At 39.6% G+C, this 23,502-nt stretch overlaps 1 protein-coding gene across 6 annotated transcripts; it reads right to left on the reverse strand.

Annotated features, from left to right (window-relative positions):
* Positions 1–83: 83 nt before the first annotated feature.
* Positions 84–22,526, reverse strand: prrx1b (paired related homeobox 1b). Of its 6 annotated transcripts, XM_037768816.1 has the most exons (7): positions 22,420–22,526; positions 18,637–18,878; positions 11,279–11,454; positions 6,735–6,916; positions 3,054–3,119; positions 2,754–2,816; positions 817–950 (listed from the first exon to the last, which is right to left on the reverse strand). In XM_037768816.1, the coding sequence occupies exons 1-6, from the start codon at positions 22,482–22,484 to the stop codon at positions 2,801–2,803; spliced, it is 747 nt and encodes a 248-aa protein (XP_037624744.1). In that variant the 5' UTR covers positions 22,485–22,526; the 3' UTR covers positions 817–950; positions 2,754–2,800. The 6 variants fall into 6 exon arrangements, with proteins under 6 accessions (XP_037624740.1, XP_037624742.1, XP_037624741.1 ...); XM_037768812.1 differs by lacking the exon at positions 2,754–2,816 and having other exon boundaries at positions 84–950; XM_037768817.1 differs by lacking the exon at positions 2,754–2,816 and having other exon boundaries at positions 908–1,025.
* Between the last annotated feature and the right edge of the window lie 976 nt (positions 22,527–23,502).

Consider the following 23,502-nt stretch of genomic DNA (forward strand, 5'->3'; position numbering starts at 1 on the left):
CTATAAAGTTCTCCAAAAAGTGAAAAATGTGTATTTTCCCCTTCCTTTGTAAAATCTGTTGAATTGGACACTGTGCCATTGCATTGCTTGAAATGCATTTTTATTAATATACAAGTATTTATTCTGTTACAAATAAAGGATATCATAGGAAATTAAGAGATGGTTTTGGATTCAGAAATACATTAGCCTCTCCTTTATATTGGACTATTACATGAAAATCAAAATGCGCTGAAGATGTTTGCTCGTCAGTGGTATAACATGGAAAGAAATGTGGAAAACCAAAAAAAATTAAAATTGCATAAATGTCAGAGGAAGTCCTTGTCGGTTTGTTGTTGATTTTTAAAAGGAAAAAAAAGTTGTTGATCCCAAATTCGGTGTGTAATTTTATCCAACACCACAGCCAAAGGGAATTCCACGTAGTCCGTACACGAGTCTCCGTCGAGAAATACTTCTCTGATTGAAAACAAAATGAAAAAACTCGCCCTCCGTTTCAGTCCCAATCACAAATGTAAAACTATGCAGATATGCGACTACAGCATCCAGTCTAGGTGTCTTTTTTTTGTACAAACGAGAGTTCAGTGATGCTCAGGAGAATTTAAAAAAAGGCGGTTTATAGGGGAAATCCTGCCATCACTCGGTGTCCAACGATTTGCATATAGGTGTAGCATCGCCGCTCCAAAAAGGAGAGGAGGCTTCTTGATCCAGGGTGTGTAAGATGATGCTCAACCCAGAGACGGTGTCCGTCTGCGGGGGGGCCGGCGGCGGAGAGGTTCCCCCCCTCTCCCCTCCCGCGCCGGCCCCCCAGCCTCTCCTCCTCTCAGTTGACCGTGGGCACCTGGTTCAAGCTGTACTCCTTGGCTTTGAGCCGCAGGTTGGCGATGCTGTTGGCCATGTTCATGCCCTGGGACGTGTTGGTGTTGGAGCAGTTGGGCGGGTAGGTGGCCATGGCGCTGAGAGACAAGAGGAGGGGAAAAGGTTACATCACCTGTGGCTGACAGCGAGCTGAAGCTCAGCATGAGCCGCAGCTGTGGAAATATGAAAAAAGGGGAACAAAAACAGGTATCACTGATCAGGAGACTAAATCTGACGTTAAGACACACACACACAACCTAAGAATCACCCAGAGGAAACTAACCAGAGTTTTTGCACATTTTAACCATCACATTACATTACCATTTCTCAGAGCATGTAAGATTTGTTGATTAGTATACGTTTTAACTGTGCAGCCGTTTTGCTTAAAACGTCTTGAAGTATAAGCCTGCATTCACTGATTGAGGTCCTAACTGGCAAACGATTTGGGAGAAGACATCTCCTTCATCATTTATTCCTAACTGATTCTCCTTCCAGACTATATTTAATGAGGGTCAGATCATCACCAGATTGGATTAAAAACATCACTTTTATGAACATGGTTTGGCTTCGTCCGGCAATATTCTTTTTTTATAGAGGGAGGTATCAAAGTTTTTATTATGTTTTCCCAATCTGTTCTCATTAAGTCAGTCCATCAGTGAGAAGATGTTGTACTCATTGGCTGAAAGAAAGTACCGAGCTCACGGTTTAAATATGGAAGACTGGCGTTGCTTCATTAATGAAGTAAAACAAATGGCAGAGTGACAAATAAACATTTTTAGGACCAAACTTTCTAACTGGAAATTTCCCAGAGCTTTCAGCCACATGTCTTGGCCTTCATCAAGCTCCATCTGTTGATGAAAGCTATGAGATGTAACAGAAAGCTTTGGAAGATTTCCAGTTAGATTTTTTCATCAGCTGTTTTTTTCTTCTATTTCTTATTAGGAATTCGTAATTATTGTATTCTTGTCTAATTTGTGTCTATTTCCTTTTTCCTTTTTTGTCTTAGTACTGAAGTTTGTTTGTTTTACCTCCTTACGACTGAGGACAGATATCTCTTTCTGTTTTTTTTTTCTCTCTCTCTCTGTGCATGATTTATTGACTTGTTTGTTTTTTTTAACCAAAATGTCATAGATTTGTGTAGTTTTTTTTGTTTTCAGTTCATGCCAGTAGTCAGTTTACAGAGGCTAAAATGTGCTTTATTTTGGTGACCATCTCTTCTGCTTTTGTTATTGTTAAAGAGACGTCTGGTCCTACACATCCGACTAAATGTATTGGAGCTTTTTTCAGTTTCTGCCCCGAAAACTCTGGACTTCTCTTATGACATTCACTCAGTTTGTTTGTCTTTATTTACACTTTTAAGATTCCTCTCAATCATCATGCGAAACACACATTCAGAAATTCTTTGCAGGAGCTGGGTAACAATTATCTACACTAAAAAATATATATATATATGTCTGACTAATGGTTTAATGTCGTTTCCAATTCTTCTTATAATCTAGATGGACATGACAACGTTGTCAACATGAATAATAAAAAGAATTGAGAACGACGTAGCAGTGTGCTGGTATTTTTCATCTTTTTGCGAAGATTTACGAAGACTCACGAAGATTTACAAAGATTTAAGACTTAAAACGCATTTGTAGTCACCAGCCTTTAACCATTCTAATATTTCTCTGGGACATTTTTTTCTTAAAATTGTGATTGGTTTTTATTGTTCTTTTATTTATTTTTTTTATTTTTTAATTGACTTTTTTTGTAAAACACTTTTGTTTAAAGCACTACATAGTGTACGGTTATCATTGTGTGATAATTCAGCTGTGAGTGCAGATGGATTTAAAACGTCTGCACTACATTAACGATTACATGACTTTAACAAAAATAAAAGCAGACGTGATGCTCACCGAATAGATTCTCTGAAGCGTGCTTTAAGCAGCACTATCTCTTAGTTTTAACGAAACCAATGGCTGCGAGAGGAAAGGAAGAAATTATAAAACACTCATTTAATGCTTTTGAAATGTGCAAAAACACTGGTATGATCCTTTAAAGACAACCCAAAAAACTTCACTGTATTTAAGTAAATGTAAAATTGACACAAAAACATTTCAAAAGACATTAAAATTCAAGAAATACAATCAGAAAACAACTTTAAATGTACTAAAACATGAGAAAACTGCAGTAGTAAAGTGAAAGCGTAGGCCTACTTGTTCTCTGAGGGCAGCATTTTCTGTGGCACTCGCACTGGCCCCCCCTCCGGCATCGGATACCAGCTTTAGGATAATATACAGTCAAAGTGTTAGCACCACATTAGCGTGTTCCACATAGCATTATTCCTGCTTCACAAAAAGATTTCCCTCGCCGCTCCGCGTCCGGCCAAAAAGCTCTCAGTGAGCTGAAGCCGCGGCCGCAGGGTTTGACATCTTACACCGAGTTTCATAACGGAGGATTACTGTAAATCATGACCAATGTAACCAGAGTCACAAAAAATGTTGCCCAGTAGAGCTCTGTCTCTCTCTCTCTGTGTATAGCGTTCATTATCTGGTGTAGTGTAGCAGAGAGGGGTCAAAAGGGGTCAACAGTGGATTTAATACGGTTTGTTTTCACATTATCACCTCGTCGGGAGGGTCACAGGATCTGGTCCCACCCTGCTCATGCTGACAGAGGGGAGCGATGGGACCGGGGGCGAGGAAAAGTGTGTTTTTATTCAACACAATTAGTTTGGAGTTAGATATGTGCAAGACAGGACTGTTGCATACGCAGTGTAGGAAAAAATGGCTGCGGGGAAAGACAGCAGAGCACAGAGACAGAAAGGGAAAAGTCAGAGAGTATCCACGACAGCGATGGAGGAAGGACTCCGAACTTTTACCGAAGTATTAAAGTATTTTAGGATTATTTGGGCTAAATTTTCATAACTAAGTTTTAATGTAATAAACCTATATTGAGGACAAGATGCTAAACTCTAACTGAACATAATCATTTTGGGGTGTAACATCTCATATAGCATGCAAAATTACAGTAAAATAATTGCATCAAAATATGTAATGCATTATGCATCACAACATTGTATATGTTCATCAATCATTGCTGCATTTTATAATAAAATAATGCTGTCAAACAATCGTCATCATGATAGAGTTTGCAGAGAATTTGAAATGATGTAGGATAAGACTTCCTCGTGAAAGTCAGCATCGTATATATTGAATGCACTGTAATACTATAATATGTAGATGTATATGTGGTCTCAAATCTGACTACACTACAATAAAACTGTCTGTTTTTATTCAAGACGTCAGACGTTTGATGTTTTAATCACTTATAAGTTTACACAATCATTTAAACTGAAAGCCAATACTGACAATGCTGGAAAGCACAAACCAGTAAACTGCAGTTTACTGAGCCTGTGATTTAGTGTTTTGCACTTTGTATGTCAGCGCAGCAGTTTGTGCTTAAAACAGTTAATTTAACATGGCAGTTTGGCACAGAGAAGTTTTGTTGTTGTAAAAGTTAGGCCAAAGCAGCCGCACAATGTCACAGCAGGAAAATACAAGTCAAAGTTCTGCTTTTTAATTTTGATTCAAGGGTTAACATGGAATCAGCTGTTTCTCCGAGGAATTAGGTTCATATACAATTCATTTGCATTTACTGAATACGTTTTGGGGGAAAGGTAATGCTGAATAGACAGTTTTTAAATCAACATATTAACTAAATGTTTTTTATATTGAAAGTAGTTGGTACATCAGTGAGCCTCACTGTTGCACTGGGTGACATGTTCCTTCATTACCATGAACACACACACACTAGTTTATTTTGACTCAATCCCACATACACCGTCCTGCTGCCACAAATACTCACTAGAGCACCAAATGTGGATTAATCCGCCGCTGAAAATAGTCCCCAACAAATGCAACATTTCCTTCTTTTGGCTGATTAAAAACTACAGTGACCAGATGTTTTAAGTAATTACTGAGCCTTTTTTAAAAATAAAACTTCATATTTGTGTTTTCAAAGACTTACGTCTTCAGTAGAAAGGGCTGTCAAAATGAACGCGATAACGCTACATTTTGGCGAGTTGACCTCTGACCTCAATTTATCTGGATGAAAATGGGTTCTATGGGTACCCACAAGTCTCCCCTTTACAGACATGCCCACTTTATGATAATCACATGCAGTTTGGGGCAAGTTATAGTCAAGTCAGCACGCTGACACACTGACAGCTGTTGTTGCCTGTTGGGCTGCAGTTTACCGTGTTATGATTTGAGCGTATTTTTTAATGCTAAATGCAGTACCTGTGAGGGTTTCTGGACAATATTTGCATTTGCATAAAGCAAGTATATTTGCCCACTCTCATGTTGATAAGAGTACTAAATACTTGACAAATCTCCCTTTAACATCTCCCTTACATTTTGAACAGATAACAAATGTGTGATTAATCATGATTAACTATGGACAATCATGCAATTAATCATGATTGAATATTTTAATCGATTGACAGCCCTAGTAGGAATCAATGGGCTTGGAGCTGAGAACAACAGAGAGGAAGTCAGACAGTATTGAGAGACGGACTAACATGTTGTTGGTTTGAGTCTGAACATGGGATTTGATAACAGTAAGAAAAAAGAAAAAATATAACCAGACTTATTCTTTTACTTGTTTCTATCCCATATTCTGTGTATAAATAAAGTTTGAATGAATAAAACATTTAAACCAGGGCTTCTCAAAGTGCGGACCAAGGTCCACATCCAGATCCAGCTCGTCTTATGAATACAATATGTTATGGTGTTATTAAGTTATCGGCAATCGTTCCGGACCTCTGACTTTGAATAAAAATCATATGCAGACCTTTGAGTAATACGTTTGGGAACCCCCCGCAACACACATTAAACGGTCCGCTGACCAGTTTGAGTCCTGGTGGATCAGAAGAGATGAAGATGGTCAGAGGAACTATGAGAAGTATGTGCAGGTAGAAGAGGAGGAGGAAATGAAACAATAACAGAAAGCCATGCCAGGGTCAGTGTTTGTGTGTGTGTGTGTGTGTGTGTGTGTGTGTGTGTTACGGTGGGGTTAACATGTGGTTATTGTGGTATCAGCTCGTGCTTTTTCATCTGGAGACACTTGTGTGATTTGATGTTCTGCAGCAGAAAGCAGAGGAGAAGTAAGTCAGTACTGAAGTACAGTTTGGAGAACTGCAGTAGTACTTCACTTGAGTATTTTTGAAATTTGGGAGACTTAATACTTTTTACTCCACTGTTTCTACATTTCACATTTTACATTTAACTTTTTCTTTCTCTCTTTTCTACTTTTCTGTTGCCCTTCGCTCTTTACTTTTTCCCTTTCTTATTTCCTCCCTTTCTGTCCTTTATTTCTTTTCTTCTTTCCTTCTTTCTTTCCTCCTTCCTTTCTTACATCAGTCCATTCTTCCCTTGTTTCCTCCCTCCCTCCCTTCTGTAGTTTCTTTACTTATTTCTTTCCTGCTGTCCTTTCTCCTCTTCTCTTTCATCCTTTTTCAACCAAAGTAAAAGCAAAAAAAGTCCCAAAACTGGAGATAGGAGGTTTTCACCCATCACACTTCTTCACAATAACTTTACTTTTTTTTAGTTGATATTTGAATCATTTTACAAACACTACATGAATAATTACGGGTTTTATTACTCAGTTAAAGGTCTTTCAAAACATCCTGACCCCTTTATTTGCAAATGAAGAGAACTTTTACTAGTGAAACTTTTTTATTTGTACTTTTTGAAAGCAAGACTCTCTTCATTGTGGTTTTACTGTTTGGGTTTTAGCAGTGTTAACAGAGATGTTAGTACTGAAGCAGCGCCGTGTGTAAACAGTGTGTTGCTGTGATGTTGTGTGAATGTGAAGTGAGAGAGCGGAGTGGACTCTACCTGTAGGGGGCAGCGCTGCCCCAGGACAGGTAGTCGTTTGGGCGCGGTGCGGGACGCGGTACGATCGGCTGCTCCACCGCCGTCACGTCTCCCGAGTAGGACTTGAGGAGCGAGGCGTTTTTGCTGGCCAGCATGGCGCGCTCGTTCCTGCGGAACTTAGCCCGCCTGTTCTGAAACCAAACCTGGAAACAAAGAGAAGACAACGGTATGAAAGATGTCTAGTCATAAGCTTTTCTGTGGATGCTACAATCATTACAAACTCTTTACAGAAGCATTCAGAGTTCCAAAGATACCAACTGTTTAGGTCGACCTGGGTGAGTGAGCTCTAAAATGATGTGTAAGATATCTAGAATCTTTACATTTGTGTGGCGTGGTGCAGCCATTGACAAAAACAGGAACCAAACCAACAAAAAAAACCTAGAGACAGAAAATTTAAAGTGTGGAGTTCGGGTGGTGGATGGGCAGGTGTTGCATTTGAATTACATGCAGGAGAATCAGAAACAATGTACCTAGAATCAGAAACTTTAAAGGGTAAAATAGGGGTGAAACTTCTGAAAAATTCTGAAAACGTGACGATACTAGTTTCTCTACCATCAGGTGTCAGGTGTAAAGGTGTCCCGTCGTCCTGGGGACGATAGAAAATGTGTTTGGGATGCAGTAAATTCACGCATCCAACTTTTTTTGTCTGATAATGCTACATTTCGAACAACAAATCTGCGTTGAAGTCGGCAGGATGAGAGCTGGTTAGCGTTAGCTTTTAGCTCTGTACAGGACTGTGCAGCTAACCGGCTGCTAACAGCTAACGTTAACGAGCTCTCGTCCTGCCGATTTCAATAGAGAAAAGAGGGTGCATTCATTATGTTGCCTTCAGGCTCTATTTGGTAAAAATGAGTATTGGGCGAAAGTAAATTCTAACGTTATCATGATGTGCTCAAATATAATCTTGTGGTTTTTGGTGAGAAACTTGAATAAATGCAGTTGTTTGAAGGAGTTGTTTTCACAGCAATATTAAATAGATAATAGAGAGGGAATTATGATCTGTTTAACTTCCTAACAAAAACCAGTAGGCAAACGGTAACAAAGGAGTGGATGTTAAAGTGCATGGGATTTAATGTATTATTTTCGTTTTACCGTGGTATCGAATTGGTCTCGAGAATCATGGGATTTCCCTGGTATTGGTATCGACTACTAAATTTCTGCTATCGTGACATCCCTACTCTCCAACACATCTCATAGTCTTCATCAGTGGGTTGAACAATCTAAGGTTCCTGGTTGTATTCCGGCCTGAGACCTTTGTCACGTCATGATTGTGTTTCTCTGCACTATGTGAAGTCAAATAAATAAAAATGAAAATAATCTAAAACTTTCATCTAAAGACAAATGAAACACACCATAAGATTTTTTTCTGGATGATTCTCTGAACTTAAACTCTTGTCTCAGTTAAAAACTTTAAATTGTCACGTGTGCATCCCCACAAGCCTCAACACACACACACACACACACACACACACACACGTCCTTCATCTCCGATTCACCATGTACCCCCTTTCTTAAGAACATACCCCTCACCCTTCACCAAACACATGACGATGTGACTCGGGGGGTGCTAATGTTGTTCCTCGCTGTGAAATCAAATCCATTATTAGAAGCTGAGGGCGCTCGCAGGGGCTCACTGTCTGCTGACGCACGGCCTCAGGAATGAGCCCAAAGAAGTCTCTTTTATCAAAGCGTTTCTGCATCGCTCTCTGCTACACATTATTCACAGATGTGCTGCTTCTCTCACTCCGACATCACTATTTCCTCTTTCTCTCTCTCTCTCTCTCTCTCTCTCTCTCAGAGCAACCACTCTCACTGGTGTGTTCACAAAACAGACAATTCAAATATACAGAAAAAAGCATTATAGTTATATATTAATCTGCAGTAAATGCATTAGATATCATTTAGTGTATAACTCATATCACTATTAACAAGAGTATAAGGCCTGTATGCATTTAAAGCAAAAGTTGCATGAACCTTCTTATGCTGCTTATAAGTAGAGAAAATGCACTTCTCATTTCAAAGCTTATCCAGAACAACCAAGAGTGTAATTTCCATGGGGACATGTCTCACCTCCTTAACAGAACCCCAGTTTTGTGACTCAGTAAAATCTCTGTAAAGTGTCCTCTCTTATAATCCAGATGAAAGAAAATCTGATGACATAAATGCACAAGCTCACAGCTCCATGAGTCATCAAGTAGGGATGGGCAGATTGATACTGTGGTATTTATACTTCAGTACTGCACAAACTACTGATTTGGTATTGATTACTTTAAAAAAATATCGATAATAAAATTATGTAAATACAAACGTGGGTGGCTGCATCACTTCCAAACGTTTTCACCACTTTTGTATAATGTTTGTGCCAAAACAGCCCTGACATAGCTGGTCCGTGTCACACGACTGTGGAAACCGTGTGACATCAGATCCTGGCGCGCAAGAGAGAATGGTAGAAAGGAAACGTAGTGTGGTGCTACTTTAGATAAAAAATACAGCAAGATGCACTATATGTGACACACATCAACACGAGTAACCTCTTCAAACATTTAATAATGACACACCCTGAAAGTTATAAGGAGGCGTATTATTTTTTCATAATATTTTTGTAAAATACTGGACTGTGTATTTCTCTTTCAGCTTTGCTTTTGTAATAAGTTTGTTATTAATGGCCGGTGTGATTTGACCTCTTTTTATTCTAAAATTTACCATTATTTTGAAAAATCACATACCCATTTAAGAACTGATCAGTGTTGGTATCGATACTGTTAAAATTGTAATAAATAGCATTAGTATGGTATAGCATCTTAAAAGTTTGGTATGGCCCATCCCTAATGGCCCATCAAGTATATATAGGTACTTTTTTGCCCTGGGTTTTGTCTGTCAGGCCACAAATATGTTGCCCTAGAAATTAGAGCTTGGTGGGACTGTGCACAGCCTGCAGGGATTTCTACTTACACAACTCAAAAAAATACACATATGTTTTTGGATTTGCGTGTGACAATGTGTCTTTTTTCAAGTTTTTTTGGGGGGAGGGCAGTTTTTTTCCTTATTTGAAAGTGACACAGACAGGAAATATAGGGGGAGAGAGAGAGGAGTAAACTCTAGCTGACTAACTGGAAGAATCTTCTTTATTTCACCAACGTGTTTCGGCACATGGACCTTCACCGTGGGCTTTCATTTTCAGTCTTTTTGATACTTGAGCTCTTATTTGAATCAAAGCTAACGCATCAAATGGTATTGTTCCAGAGACAAGAACTGATTTCTTGTGACTAGAAATTATTTCATTCTTTAACTGTATTTATTTTATATTTTGTGGTTAAAGATGTAAATGTAAATACAGAAACTAATGCAGCATTTGTAATTCTTAGACTTCTGGAAGGTTGTGATCAGTTACATCGTGATAAATAATATGAGAGGTAACCATAACTGTATATACAGACAGAAAGTATTCACTTTTCTCGGTGTATGTGTGTGTGTCTGGATGAAGAACCCCCCCATGCCATCATTGCACCCCCCCCACACACACACACACCACCCACCCTAACACCCGCTACTATTTCCCAAAGACGATTTTCAATAAAACTAATTCCAGTTGCAATTAAAATATTGAATCCATATTCTAGCTTGTTTTAATTGACGACACTTGTTAGAGTGATCTCACTCATTTGGCCAATTACCGCGTCATATTTTAGCTCCTGTTGTGCTGCAGCGCCTCATGTGTTGCACATTTGCCGTTTATCAAGTGATCTTGCAAACCGCCGAGGAAATTAGACATCATTACATCCACTTTTCTGATCACATCCAGTCCCTTTGGGGGAGTTTACAAACCGCTCACAGACTCCACACACTATCAACAATTATTCAAGAGATCATGGGAAGATGAGAGAGGATTGTTTGTGAGGCGCTGACAAGTTCTTATCAGTTCCTTTGAAAGCCCATAATGGAAAATCTAAACAAGTTAACTACGGACCACTAAGTAGGATTATTAACTCAATCTATTAAGTGTAACAGCAAATAGATGAAGTAAGTTGCCCTGTTTTGCAACTACATGTCCTGCAGTTTCTTATAAAACAAGCTGCTCTCTGTTGAGAATACAAACAAAGCTGTCCATGAATCATTTAATAAATCCTGTTCTGAGTCATGAGGACCCCGAGGATCTCTTAACAGGTCCCACTGGGGTGCCAAAACCTCAAGAACCAGTTCTGATGTACCAAGTAATGCAGCAAGTTTCTGTGTGTCTGGGAGTGTTTCTAAGAATCTGTTTATTTTTGTGTCCATACAGTGAAAGCGGTTTACAGAATAACCCCCACAGGCCTCTTCCTATTCCATGCATACTATGCTATCTGGTGAGTTTTATAGCTTCTTCTTCTTCTTCCTTCAAACATTCAAACTTGAAGAAATCAGGCTTTTTATTTTGAAAGGGAGCAGGAAGTCCCTGAATGAAAGGTTTAGACTGACTCTGGAGGTCTGAAGGAAACATCACATGCAGGTCCCTCCCTGGTTCGTACCTGGACTCTGGCCTCGGTGAGGTTGACCCGGCGGGCCAGGTCCTCTCTGACGAAGGCGTCGGGGTAGTGCGTCCTCTCGAACACTCTCTCCAGAGCCTGCAGCTGGCTGCTGTTGAAGGTGGTCCGGTTCCTGCGCTGCTTCCTCTTCTTCTTTTCCTCCGTGTTCATCTGTTCATCTACAGGGAGCAGAAGAAGAAGAAGAAGGTGATGTAATGTAACCTTTAGAAGTCTTTCGGTGCTTGTAGTTTGGAGCTACAGACACTTTGCCGGAGGAGGTACAGTACAATCAAAAAATAAAACCCCCGTGTCAGACCACATTACATTTTAATAACAAATAGAGCTCCCTGCATTCATGCAACAACAACTGCTGCAGGCTGTTGCTGCCTCTTCAGACCTCAATCAGAAATGAAAGTAGTGAATTGTGAACCCTGTTTCCACCACAAATAATCTGATGATGACATAGCAGCTGGAACTAAAGAGAGCATGCCTCCACTAAGACACAGTCCTCTGAATCATTAGAAAATATGAATCTGCATCAAAATAGACAAAGTGACGTTCGTCGCTGTGGCCTAGCGGCTGAGACTCGTACAATTTAAACAACAACGTCCCTATTTTGAAGCTGGCCAAGACCTTTGTTGCATCTCTCTGTCTTTCCCCACACTTTCTGTCTGCCTCTCAACCCTACACTATCAATTAAAGGAAAGCATACCCAAATATGATCTTAATAAAAGAAAAATCCACAAAATGACAGAGAAAATAGTGAAAATGTGAAAAAAATCCTGTCTCAGCTCCCAATTCTAAGACTGAACTCTAAATTCTCTCTAAATTTCATATTTATATAATGTTTATGTTCATCTGGTCATTGAGTTGACATTTTGGAGATACAAGACTTTTACGTGACAACACTGAACAGAACAAAGCTTTCTGACAGTGGTGGAACGAGGATTCAAATCTTTTACCGAAGTAAAATATCAATACCGCCGTGGAAACATCCTGCTTTCATAATTATACTGAAGTAAAACAGTAAACAAGGAATCCGCAGATTCTCTGAACAATTACATACAAATTATTAGATTTATTCAGATTTTTTTAAGAAGAAAAAACTAAAACATTCATTGTCATTTTGGGTCTAAGTGAATGCCAAATAACGTACAACTAAACTGCAAATAAATCTGGGACAGTGTTTTCTGTCCATAGTAATGGAGTGAGCAGCACACACTAAACTCCATTGTATTGGTGTGGAGGCAGAAATGTCACAGACAGCTATCTCAAAACATGGATGAATAAAAACAAAATTAGCAACATGGAGAGATAACACTTAAGTTATGTTAGAAAATATATTTTTTTTGTAGCTTAATTTGGGTGAACTGATTCTGTAAAGATGCCTAGATCTGCACCAAAAACACACCACTTGCTCCTTGCTCCCACGACATAATAAACCAACAAACAGACACATGTACAAGCAAACAAACAAGATAAATATATAATCCGTTTTGGATGCGGAGCACCTTCCAGCTGCATGTGAACATGTTGGCTCTAAATGCTGCTGCAGGCTGGAATCAGTGCTGGAGCCTTGTGGCTCCACAACAAGACCACAAAATAACACTTTCACATCGAAAAACAGGCTGTGATCGTCCATGTTCCCGCCTAATTACACACTCACACACACTACACAAGCTGTAGCTACACACACACACAGAGAGAGAGAGAGAGAGAGAGAGAGAGAGAGGTGGGAAGAAACATAAGTACTGCAGTACAGAGAGTATTTTAATGTTGAGAGATTTCCTACATTTCAGAGGGACTGCACTACATTTATCTGGGAGCTGGAATAATGAGTATTTTTGCAGATTCAGATTTTACATTCAACATAAATAAATAAAATGCCTTTCGTCAGGTAAAAATCTTTTCAGAATATCTGCAAAACAGCCGTGTTGCAGCTCAATGACACAGTGACTTTTAGACATGTACACTGATTATAGTATGAAAATACTGATGTTCATTCAATGTGCATTTTCTAATGCCAACTATCTAAAATTATTTATTTATTCTTGTTTTATTTATTTATTTATTAATTAATTAATTAATTAATTTATTTATTTATCTATTTATTTATCTATTTATTTTATTTTAAAGCGTTATTTCTTTGGATTAACTGAAGTTAGTGGTGGAGGACAACTGTTGGCATCAAACTAACATTAGTTGTTTGTTACAAACTGATGAAAACTCAAAAGTTTTGACGTCTTTTATGATCTTTTTTAGATCAATGTAATGTACTGTACGTTATTTGGCATGCACACTGCATACCCAAATTGATGATGTTTTATTTTTTCCTTCTTCATTCAAAATGGGATTTATGAAATGGGTTTAACAGGATATTGTGAGGGGAAAGTGAATCATTTGCAGATGTTTAGTGGGAATATTTTGTCAATATGTTGATTAGAAAAATCCCTGCAGCATTATGCATAGTCGTATATGAACATAATTCTTTGGAGATTTGGCCGATTCCTTGTTTACTGTTTTACTGTAGTATAGTTTTGAAGGCAGGATTTTTCCACGGCGGTATTGATACTTTTACTTCAGTAAAATATTTGAATCTTCATTCCTTTACTGTCAGAAAGATTTGTTTTGTTCAGCGTTGTCACGTAAAAGTCTCCACAAAATGTCAACTCAGGGAGCAGATGACTTTTAAACTTTATCTAAAGATGAAATTAAGAGTTCAGTTTTGACCTTGGAAACTTGTAGTTTAACAAAAAGTATTTTTCCGAGCTTTCAACCACATGTCATGATCTTCCTCAGCAGTTGGAGTTTGCTCAGTGAATCTAAAATATCTAAAGTTTTAGATCATATTCTCAACTCGTGGAGAAGAGGTTTGATGTAAAAGATGGAGAACTGGGCAATACAAGAAATCCTTAAAATTTAAATTTCCTAAATGGCAGATTTTAATATCCATAACAATTCTATTCAATGTGTATTTTAACTTTTCAAGAACATTTTAATTCAAATACTCACTTATAGTGTATGTACATATTTTTCCCTTAATAGAGAAGTGACAAGAGAGGACATGCACAAAGGTTATCGGCCAGACTCAAACTGGGAACACCGTGATTACATGTTCAGAGTCAAATTCTGACTGCAGAACTTGTAAAGGAGTATTTTACTATTAGGGTACTACTGCTTTTACTTCTTCCACACACACCTCGCTCAGTGTCACACACTCCTGAGTCATGTCATGGAGCAGATGCTGCAGTCTCTGCGAACCCTTATAATAAAGCAATATCTACTTGTGACCCCAAATATTAGTTTGTGTTTAAACACAGTTTGATCTTTGAGCAGTTTGACCAAAAAGTGAGGTTTCACATTGTTTCATTTGAAAGATGTTTACAGGCTCTTGAACGCAGTTAAATAATGAAGATAAATTTGCATGAAAGAAAAAAAAAAATCTGGTTACTTTTAAATTGACTCATCCTGTGACCTCTCACTTTTATCTCAGAACCCCTCTGGGGATCCAGATCCAGAGTTTATCCCCCTTTTACAGCTGATGTAAATTTTAATGATGCTAATTAACAGCAGACCAAAGGAGGAAACCTGAGTCAAAGCATTGATATCATTTTTTTTTTTATATCTACATTACTTAATATTGTTGACAGTAAAAGTGCTCATTTTCATTTCTTTAGACTGAGAAATGATTAATGCGTTGCAGGTTTTATCAGATGCAGCCCCAGATGTTGTTCAGAAGTTTAAGAAAAGCTGCTGTACAATCTTTTTGGCCTTTCAACGGTTATTAAAATTAAACTGGACCCGCTCCTCCTGTGAGCAGTTTAACTGAGAAGTTTAAAATGTTTTATTATTATTATTGTTTGCTTTCTTGGCTCCTCATTTCTATTTGTTTTTGGAGAGGATGACATGGAGAGGGATATCTTTTTGTTTTTATGCTGCTGTTTTTCTCTTTTTAAATACATGAAAGAATAAATATCTTCAGACTTAAAAAATTAAAAAATACAAGCAGGAAAAATAAACTGAATTTTAAGAAGCAGATTTCTTTTTTTTTTTCTTCCTAATCCTGTTAATCCTTTTGTGACCTTTCAGATTTATCTTGCCTCCCCCCTGTGGGGGTCCTGACCCCCCGGGTTGGAACATCAATAGATTAACACCATTAAAATACTAAATATTTGATGAATGTATTATGTTTTGCATGTAAAATGTAAGTCTGCAAACTAAAACTCCAGCTGTAAGATCATGTCATGAAAGTTTTTAATGTTGTATTTTTTTTGTGTTTTATAACATATTATACTATGATTTTATTTATTGCATGTTATAGTATTTATCTATAATAATAATAATAACTATTGTTATTATTATTATTTCTAGTAGTAGTAATAATAGCTATTCTTCTGAACATTTGACTGCCATATCTTTTTTATTTATAAAGATTATTTACCTGTAGCCTATAATAAAATCTGCTATATTCAAAAAATTGCCTAAAAAGAACAATATTTCCTTCTTAGATAGAAAATGACTCAAGTGAAGTACCAGAACCTAAACTCCCACCTCTGTGTGTTAAACTGAGCTCTCTACTTTACATACAGATGAGGTGTTTTTTAAATAAATTACATTCCTGCAGTTCTGAATGTATTTGTGGTTTATGAGGAAACATTTAGAAGCAGCTGAGATCAAACATCTCTCCTCTGACTGACTCTGACTCCCATCTCTTCAGTGTGTTATAAATCAGTGCAGCAGCAGCTCGGAGTCTGCAGGCTGCACAGTGTTGTTGGATCAGTTGGTGAAAGTCAGACTGCAGCGGATGGCTGTCGCGGAGTCGGACAGTAAAGTGCGGCTGTAAACGCTGATGGCAGCCGCACTTGGCTAACCAGCGACCGACCGACCGCGCATAGTTTCTCCCCAGAAAGCAGCCGCTTTACAGGCTGGAGGTTCACATCAACATCAGGACGCACTTCATTAGTACAACGGGAGAAAAGGGCGACAACAAAATACATATTAAAATGACATAAAGTCAGTTATTAAATATGATTGTGACTGGACTGTGGAGTTAAAGATTGTATCTACAGAAATGACTCTTTTAGAAGCAATGGAATAAAACCGTTTAAAGTGGGTTAATTAGATCACATGACAAAATAAAAAATATTGATTATATATTTTCTGTATGATTGCAATATTTTACTTGAGTTGTTTCATTTTTTTTTAGCACAGTGAAAATTTGGCACGGCAGGTCTGACATGGTATACAATTTTTTTTTTTGTCAATTTATTTGTATTTATTTAAAAAAAAAAAAAAAAAAAAGCTTCAACTGAGATGATATTGGTGTTTTAATTGTGAGTTTTGTTTCAAATGGATAAAAAAAAATCAAATCCAAATAACCCAAACAGTTGAACTCTGCGTTTCTTTTAATAGTCGTGCTCTGCCGAGCGGCGGTTTGGCCTCGGAAAGCTTTTAATTAAAGCTGCAGGGTGACATTTAAGGCAGCAAATCAAAGCCATTCCCGTCCCCATCATCACTACCACCATCATCATCATCATCATCACCATCATCATCACCATCCTGCAGCTGTGGCCAACATGTGATTATACACTGATCTCATTAGCAGCTATCAGTGAAAGTCAATTAGTCCTCCTGCCAAAGCTCATTCTCCAGAGGAGGGCTTATTGAGTCCTAAAATAATAAAACAGACATTTACATTTTTGCTATTTTACTTTGAAATGTTGTTTTATTTTTCTACTACATAAATGTCGTATTTTGGGTAATATTGATCGCAATTTGTGAAATTGATTAAAAAAATCTAAAATCTCAAACTGTTGCTTTCACGGTCCTGTCAGTAAATCGGAAAAAAATAAAAAGTAAATTATAGGCTCCAACACGTGTCATTATTTATATATCTGAATCTTGCGTAAATCTGCTAATAATGTTGTAAATGGACTATACATAAAACACCATAAATCAAACCAACATTTGTTATTCTAAACCAAACTGGTTCATGTTAAAGTCATCTTCTCCGATGATATGCTTGTTATTTGATTCCTTAATTGTTGTCGCGAGGACACGCGCGCTAATTATGACAAATGATTTTAGCTCTCCGATATTCTCAAAGTGTTTGACAGGCAGAAAATCACCGTGAATTAACGACGTGACCCGGACCACTTCCTCCCAAATATTTCTCACACGATTTTTAGCCTTTTAAAAAACTAACAATAACACTCATTAAAGCCTATAACGATTCTGTCAGCCGCTGCAAATGGCCCTTTGAGCAGCAGAAGAAGAGGAGGAGGAGGAGGAGGAGGTTTATTTACTCTCACAACGAGAGGGAGAGAGAGGAAGAGCGGCGGGTTACTGCGGATTTATCAGAGTTTTAGTCAACTTTCATGCGCACAACGGCACATTTTAATACAATAAAGTTGGAAATAATAGTTCTGGGTTTCAGGTTGGAGCGCCACAGCGGCAGCTCAGCGAGCAGTATCCGCGTTTTAGCGCACCAAACTCGGCTTAGACTAGCCTCATTTTTACGCACACACGGAGGAATGAAAACGTTTTTTTTTTAACATTTAGTGATACATTTATACAGATGTTGATAATCAAACTATCACACACGTGACACTGTGATCATGTGACCTCTAAGTATTTTTTTTTTTAATTATAGGCTATTAATTTTACTCGATTTTTTTCTCTGAAACTTTAATGTTTTTATAACTGTTTTAATTATGTCTTTAATGTTCTTTAAAAACTTTCTCGCAATGTTCTTTAATGTTTATGTAAAGCACTTTGAATTGCCGTGTTGTTGAAATGTGCTCCACAAATAAAGCTGCCTTGCCTTAAATAAAAAAAATCAAAACGTGCACGATCAAGAAAAATATGGCCTCATTTAGGTCATGAAGAAAGAGATTTATTACCCTTAGAGTTTGACTCGCGAGGTTACTTCACTGACCATGTCCACCAACATCACCATACCTCGCTGACATCAAAGTGTTAATGGTGAATTAATGGCCGTTTTGAGTGGGAGGCCGTCAGGGATGATGCATGATGCCAAAACTCACTAAAGGATTCCTTCCATGCGCGCTCGAGCTCCATTCATGCGCTCTGCACGCGGACACGCGCCAGGACATAATGAAAACAAATGACTTTTAGTTTGCAGCTGCTCATTAAGAGATATACATTTGTGTGTGAAATTTTGCGGGTGTTTTCCTGGAGATCGAGTCCTGATAAACTCGTGGTTTTGTTTCCACATCTAAGCTAAAACACACCCGGGAGGCGATTTTAATATATTTTGATCACAAGATTTAAAAAAAAAAAAAAAGTTGGATCTCCCATCTGTTCAGTCTTCCAGCCTTTCGGGCTCTTGTTTCACTTACTCTCCTGCTGGGTGGTGTCGCTCCCGCTGGTCAGCCCCGGAGACTCCAGCAGACTCCTGCCCGCCTCCCCGACGCTCTCGTCCGCCTGGCTGCCCACCATCTCCCCGGCCTCCTCCAGATCCAACAGGTGGCTCACCGAGAAGTTCTTTTTGGCTTGCAGGTTCTCCAGGTTCGACGTGATCGGGCTCTCCAGGCGGTTTGATATCGACGCTTGTTGCCTGCTGTCCATTACATGTGCATAGCTAGAAGTCATGACGCAAGTTGGGAAGAGGAGAAAGAGGAAGAATCACGAGAAGATCCTGGCACATGCAAGATTACGCACGACCTCCAGAAAGAAAGCAGCCAGAGAGAGAGACTCGGTTCTTCCGAGCAGGAACGCGGATCTGTTCTGTGCATCCAGATCAGCCACGCAGGAGGCTCAAACACAAACTTCAGCAAAAGTTTTCTCTCCTCGCCTTCCAGATCAAACCCTCCTACAGACTAATCCATCCAGCGGCGCGCGTAAACGGCAAACAAGAACAAAAATCAACTTGAGAGAGAAGTCTCAAAGACGCTTTTCACAGAAGTCCTCTGAGGAGAAGAAGAAGAAGCAGCTCTCTTCCCACTCTGGTTGAGTCACATCTGAGCAGGAAGAGCTGTTGCTGCTGCTGATGACGACCAGATGCGCGAAGGAGCTCCGTGTGTGCGCAAAGCTGCTCAGCGGCAGCGAGGAGAGAGAGAGAGAGGAGAGAGGAGGCAGGACGATACCGCCGCACCTCCAGGCTATAGAGTCCTATAGTCTCTCTCTCTCTCTCTCTCTCCTTCTCTCTCTCTCTCCCTCTCTCCCTCTCTCTCTTCTCTCTTCTCTCTCTCTCTCCCTCTATCTCTCCCTCTCTCCCCCCTCTCTCTCTCTCTCTCTCACCCACTCCCTCTCTCTCCCTCTCTCCTTCTCTCTCTCTCTCTCTTCTCTCTCTCTCTCTCTCCCTCTCTCTCTCTCTCTCTCTCTCTCTGTCTCTCTATCTCCCTCTCCCCCCTCTCTCTCTCTCTCCGCCTCTCTCTCTCTCTCTCTCTGTCTCTCTATCTCCCTCTCCCCCCTCTCTCTCTCTCTCCCTCTCTTTCTCTCTCTCTCTCTCTCTCTCTCTCTCTCTCTCTCTCTCCCTCTCTTTCTCTCTCTCTCTCTCTCTCTCTCTCTCTCTCTCTCTCTCTCTCTCTCCCCCCACTAAATGAAAGAGAGCCCCATAATTACGTGGCAAAGCCTTTATGTTGTGTCTGACGTTTCACAGGCCTCTACCACCACCAGCCCTCCTCCTCCCTCCCTTCAGGCAGAAACATCCCCATCAGCACCATCAACACTCTGGTTTTGGCCTGTTTTCGTTCCACTGGCTGGCAAACCTCACCACCTATAGCTAATGAGTGTGTGAGCGTGTGAGAGGGGCTCAGAGAGTCTGGTGTTATCACTGCTTGTGTGTGTTGATAAAGCCACCCTTGACTGTCCTGCGGTTTGCCACCAATTAAATTAACCATAACCCGTGCCAGTCAGTCTATCCACAGATCTGTCCGCATGAGCACAGGCTGAGCTGTCAGGGCAACAGGGGAAACAAATATATAGGCTAAAAGAAGTCCAACTGAATCCATTATTTTAAAATGTACAGATAAAGTGGGGTTGGGATAAATAACTGTAAGCAAGCAGCTGCTTTAGGGCCCCCAAAATGTGCAAACCCAACATAAAAAAGATGGCATTTAAAGGTCCCATATCGTAAAAAGTAAGATTTTCATGTCTTTAATATTATAAAGCAAGTTTAAGTGCTTCAAGTATCGAAGCGCTCAATATACAGAGAAATACACTCAGCCCATATTCAGAAATTGTGCTTTTGAAACAAGCCGTTAGGATTTCTGTCCATTTGTGATGTCACAAATATACAACATTTGGACCATTATACGGTTTTAAATGTAAACATTCTAAATGTGTCCCAGTTTATATCCTGTTGCAGTGTATGTGAATGACATCAGCTGAAAGGAAGTAAACATGGACCCAAACTATTGCCAGGCAACATGATTGTGTTGCAATTCCGTTGCAATTCCGTTGAAATTCCGTTGAAATGCACTAAAACGGAGCGTTTCAGACAGAGTGTGAATACAGGTATATTCAAGCAGACAGTATGAGGAAAATAAAGTTTTTTTGAACATTACAGCATGTAAACATGTTCCAGTAGAAACACAAAATACAAGTATGAACCTGAAAATTAGCATGATATGGGACCTTTAAGGTGCTCTATATGACATTCAAAACATTAATATAGCACAAACAACTATTTGCTATAAAGATATATAGAGGAGTAATGTCTACCTGAGCAGAGAATGAAGTTGCTCTCCCTCTGTGTGTGTTATAATAATAATAGCCTGTATAAAATAGCAGTGTCCGTGACGTCACCCATAGTTCTCTGAAGAGCGGTTTTGAAGTACAAAGTGGGTGGCACCAGCCGTCGCCATCTTGGCAGTGACGATACAGCCTAACTCCTTACTAACCAAAATATGGGCAAAGAGGTGGACCGTTGGTCGATCTGAGGCAGGCCTCACTTTAAGCCTTAATATAAGTTAAACAGGTGAGTTATACATAAATGTACCCTCGGTACAGTTGTCATGAACGGGGAAATCAGCTATAGAGACCAAAACCATTCTTTGTACCAGACTGTAAACATGTTTATTTCTGCTGTAAACTTTGGCATTTTAACATGGGGGTCTATGGGGATTGACCATAGACTTTATATAAGAAGGGACGTAGTCATCGTGACGTCACCTATTGGTTTGCGGACTGACGTTTTAAAGCCTCAAGCATTTTTGCATCTTGGTTTTTGGCCGTCGCCATCTTGGTTTATTGCAACCAGAAATAACACGAGAGGGTGTAGCTCCTGGAATACAGGCCAGTAGTTTCCCCTGTTTCCAGTCTTTATGCTAAGCTAAGGTAACTGGCTGCTGGCTGTAACACTGTATATAAGAAGTGGAGGTAGTCACCGGCGCGTCACCCATTGGTTTGTGGACTGCTGTTTTGAAGCCTTGAGTTCATTTTGGCCGTCGCCATCTTGGTTTTTGCAACCAGAAGTGACAAGAGAGGGTGGAACTAAGTACAATCAAAGGCTGAATAAGATATTTGTTGGCCACCAAAATGTTAATATTAATTTTCATGAACTGAAAACACACTGTGAAAGGGTTAAACTTCTAAGGCAAAAACACAGACAACACCCAGACCGGACAATGCCGTGGTAGCGACCTGTCAATCACAAGGTAGCCACGCCCTAAAGCATCCCCTGCTTTATGGTCTATTTAACTCTAAATGGGACCATAATTTACTAAAAGAACATCATGCTGTATTGAAGAAGACTTAAAACTAGAGATTGAGACCATAAACTCATGTTTACTGAGGTAATAAATCAAGTGATCTCATAGACTTCTATACAATCACTTCTTTTTGCAACCAGAGGAGTCGCCCCTTGTTGGCTGTTAGAAAGAACTGCAGTATTTGGCACTTCCGCATTGGCTTAATTTCTCGGAGATTGATACTTGGTTGTAATCCAAACTTCTCTGCGCTTTGTTTACATAGCTGGGCCGCGCGTGTATTGTCGTGCATGTTAGTGCATGTGAGCATGCCCACTGGCTATCTCATGGTCGCCGCTCTGCACTGCGACACAGTTAGAGAGTAGCTGGTGAACACACTGTAGAGGAGCATTTAGCAGAAAGACAGATATTTTTCTCAGGAGTCGGTGGAGACCAAACTAGAGCTAAAATGAGAGTGGATATTGGACTTACATTACACATAGCTGAAATGTTGCTCCTGATATTTGGTTATTTATATTAAACTGCTGCACTGACATTTTATCTCATTGTCATTTGTGCACTGAATTACAACAGGCCCACACAGCTCTTAGTCATCAAGCAGCAGCTGCAGACTTGCAGTGTAATCAGCAACCTGACTGCTCACAGGTGTGTGATTCTCAGGTAGTTTCCAGAGGCTGAGCTCAGCCAATCAGAGCTGGAGGAGAGTCTGGACCGTCCACTCCATCCAATTTCTCCAAATTCTGTCTCAGCCAGTCTCTTTTAATTTGATCTGAGCTGGAATGTTTATGCTTTCAGATCAGTTGAAGAAGGAATAAATGGAGGAAGAGAAAGTTTCCCAACCCGGGGGTCGGGACCCCTCAAAGGAGTCCCAAGAAAATGTTGAGTGGTCACCCTCAAAATAATGTATATTTGTGGATACGTTTACCTCTTCAGGCCCTTAAAAATGCTTCAAAAGAAACAAATCTGTGTCTTTGGTTGTAATATAACACGCCAACTTGTGATGAGTGACCACAAGGAGATTTTATTTCAAGGGGTCATGTCACAAAAAACACCAAAACTTTTAGAAACCTCTGATTTCAGTCAAAAATGCTTTGTGTCAAACATCATAAATTATAAACTTGTCTCTGGATCTGCAAAGTAAGCAGTAATTTCAGCCGTCAGATGAACGTAGTGGAGTAAAAAGAGAAAGTGTTTCTCTCTGAACTCGTCTCCCAGAATGTAAGTAAGCTACTTCCAAACGTCCCACGTCAGTGTTGGTCCTGAACTGTAGGTTAGTGGGGTTGGAGAGGTGGTGGGGGTGAAGGGATGAAGGAATGGAGGGAGCTGGATGGTGGAGGTGATGTGGGGGGGGGGTTCATGTGTTCAGATGGCAGGAGTCGACTCTGGGCTCCAAGCTGCCATAGACATCCCGTAGCTTCCAGCCCCCTGATCTGGGAAAAGAACACTTGATGCCATCAAAGGGACGCCGATTGAATCCAGATGTGCCTCTCTCGTTCTTTCCATGTATTTAATGAAGGCACAGGGATAGAGTAGAACTTTTTCATCATTAGTTTT

This window comes from Sebastes umbrosus, chromosome 5 (assembly GCF_015220745.1).
Source record: "Sebastes umbrosus isolate fSebUmb1 chromosome 5, fSebUmb1.pri, whole genome shotgun sequence".
Taxonomy (NCBI): Eukaryota; Metazoa; Chordata; class Actinopteri; order Perciformes; family Sebastidae; genus Sebastes; species Sebastes umbrosus.

Bases quoted from the DNA above. Each gene is read 5' to 3' on its own strand.
- prrx1b (XM_037768812.1), bottom strand. From the start codon at position 22,484: ATGTCAGTGCAGCAGTTTAATATAAATAACCAAATATCAGGAGCAACA. The intron at 11,455-18,636 runs GTAAGTGAAACA...TGCTCCCTGTAG, and splicing joins CGACACCACCCAGCAGGAGA to ATGAACAGATGAACACGGAG. The intron at 3,120-6,734 runs GTAGAGTCCACT...ATTATCCTAAAG, and splicing joins GGCAGCGCTGCCCCCTACAG to CTGGTATCCGATGCCGGAGG.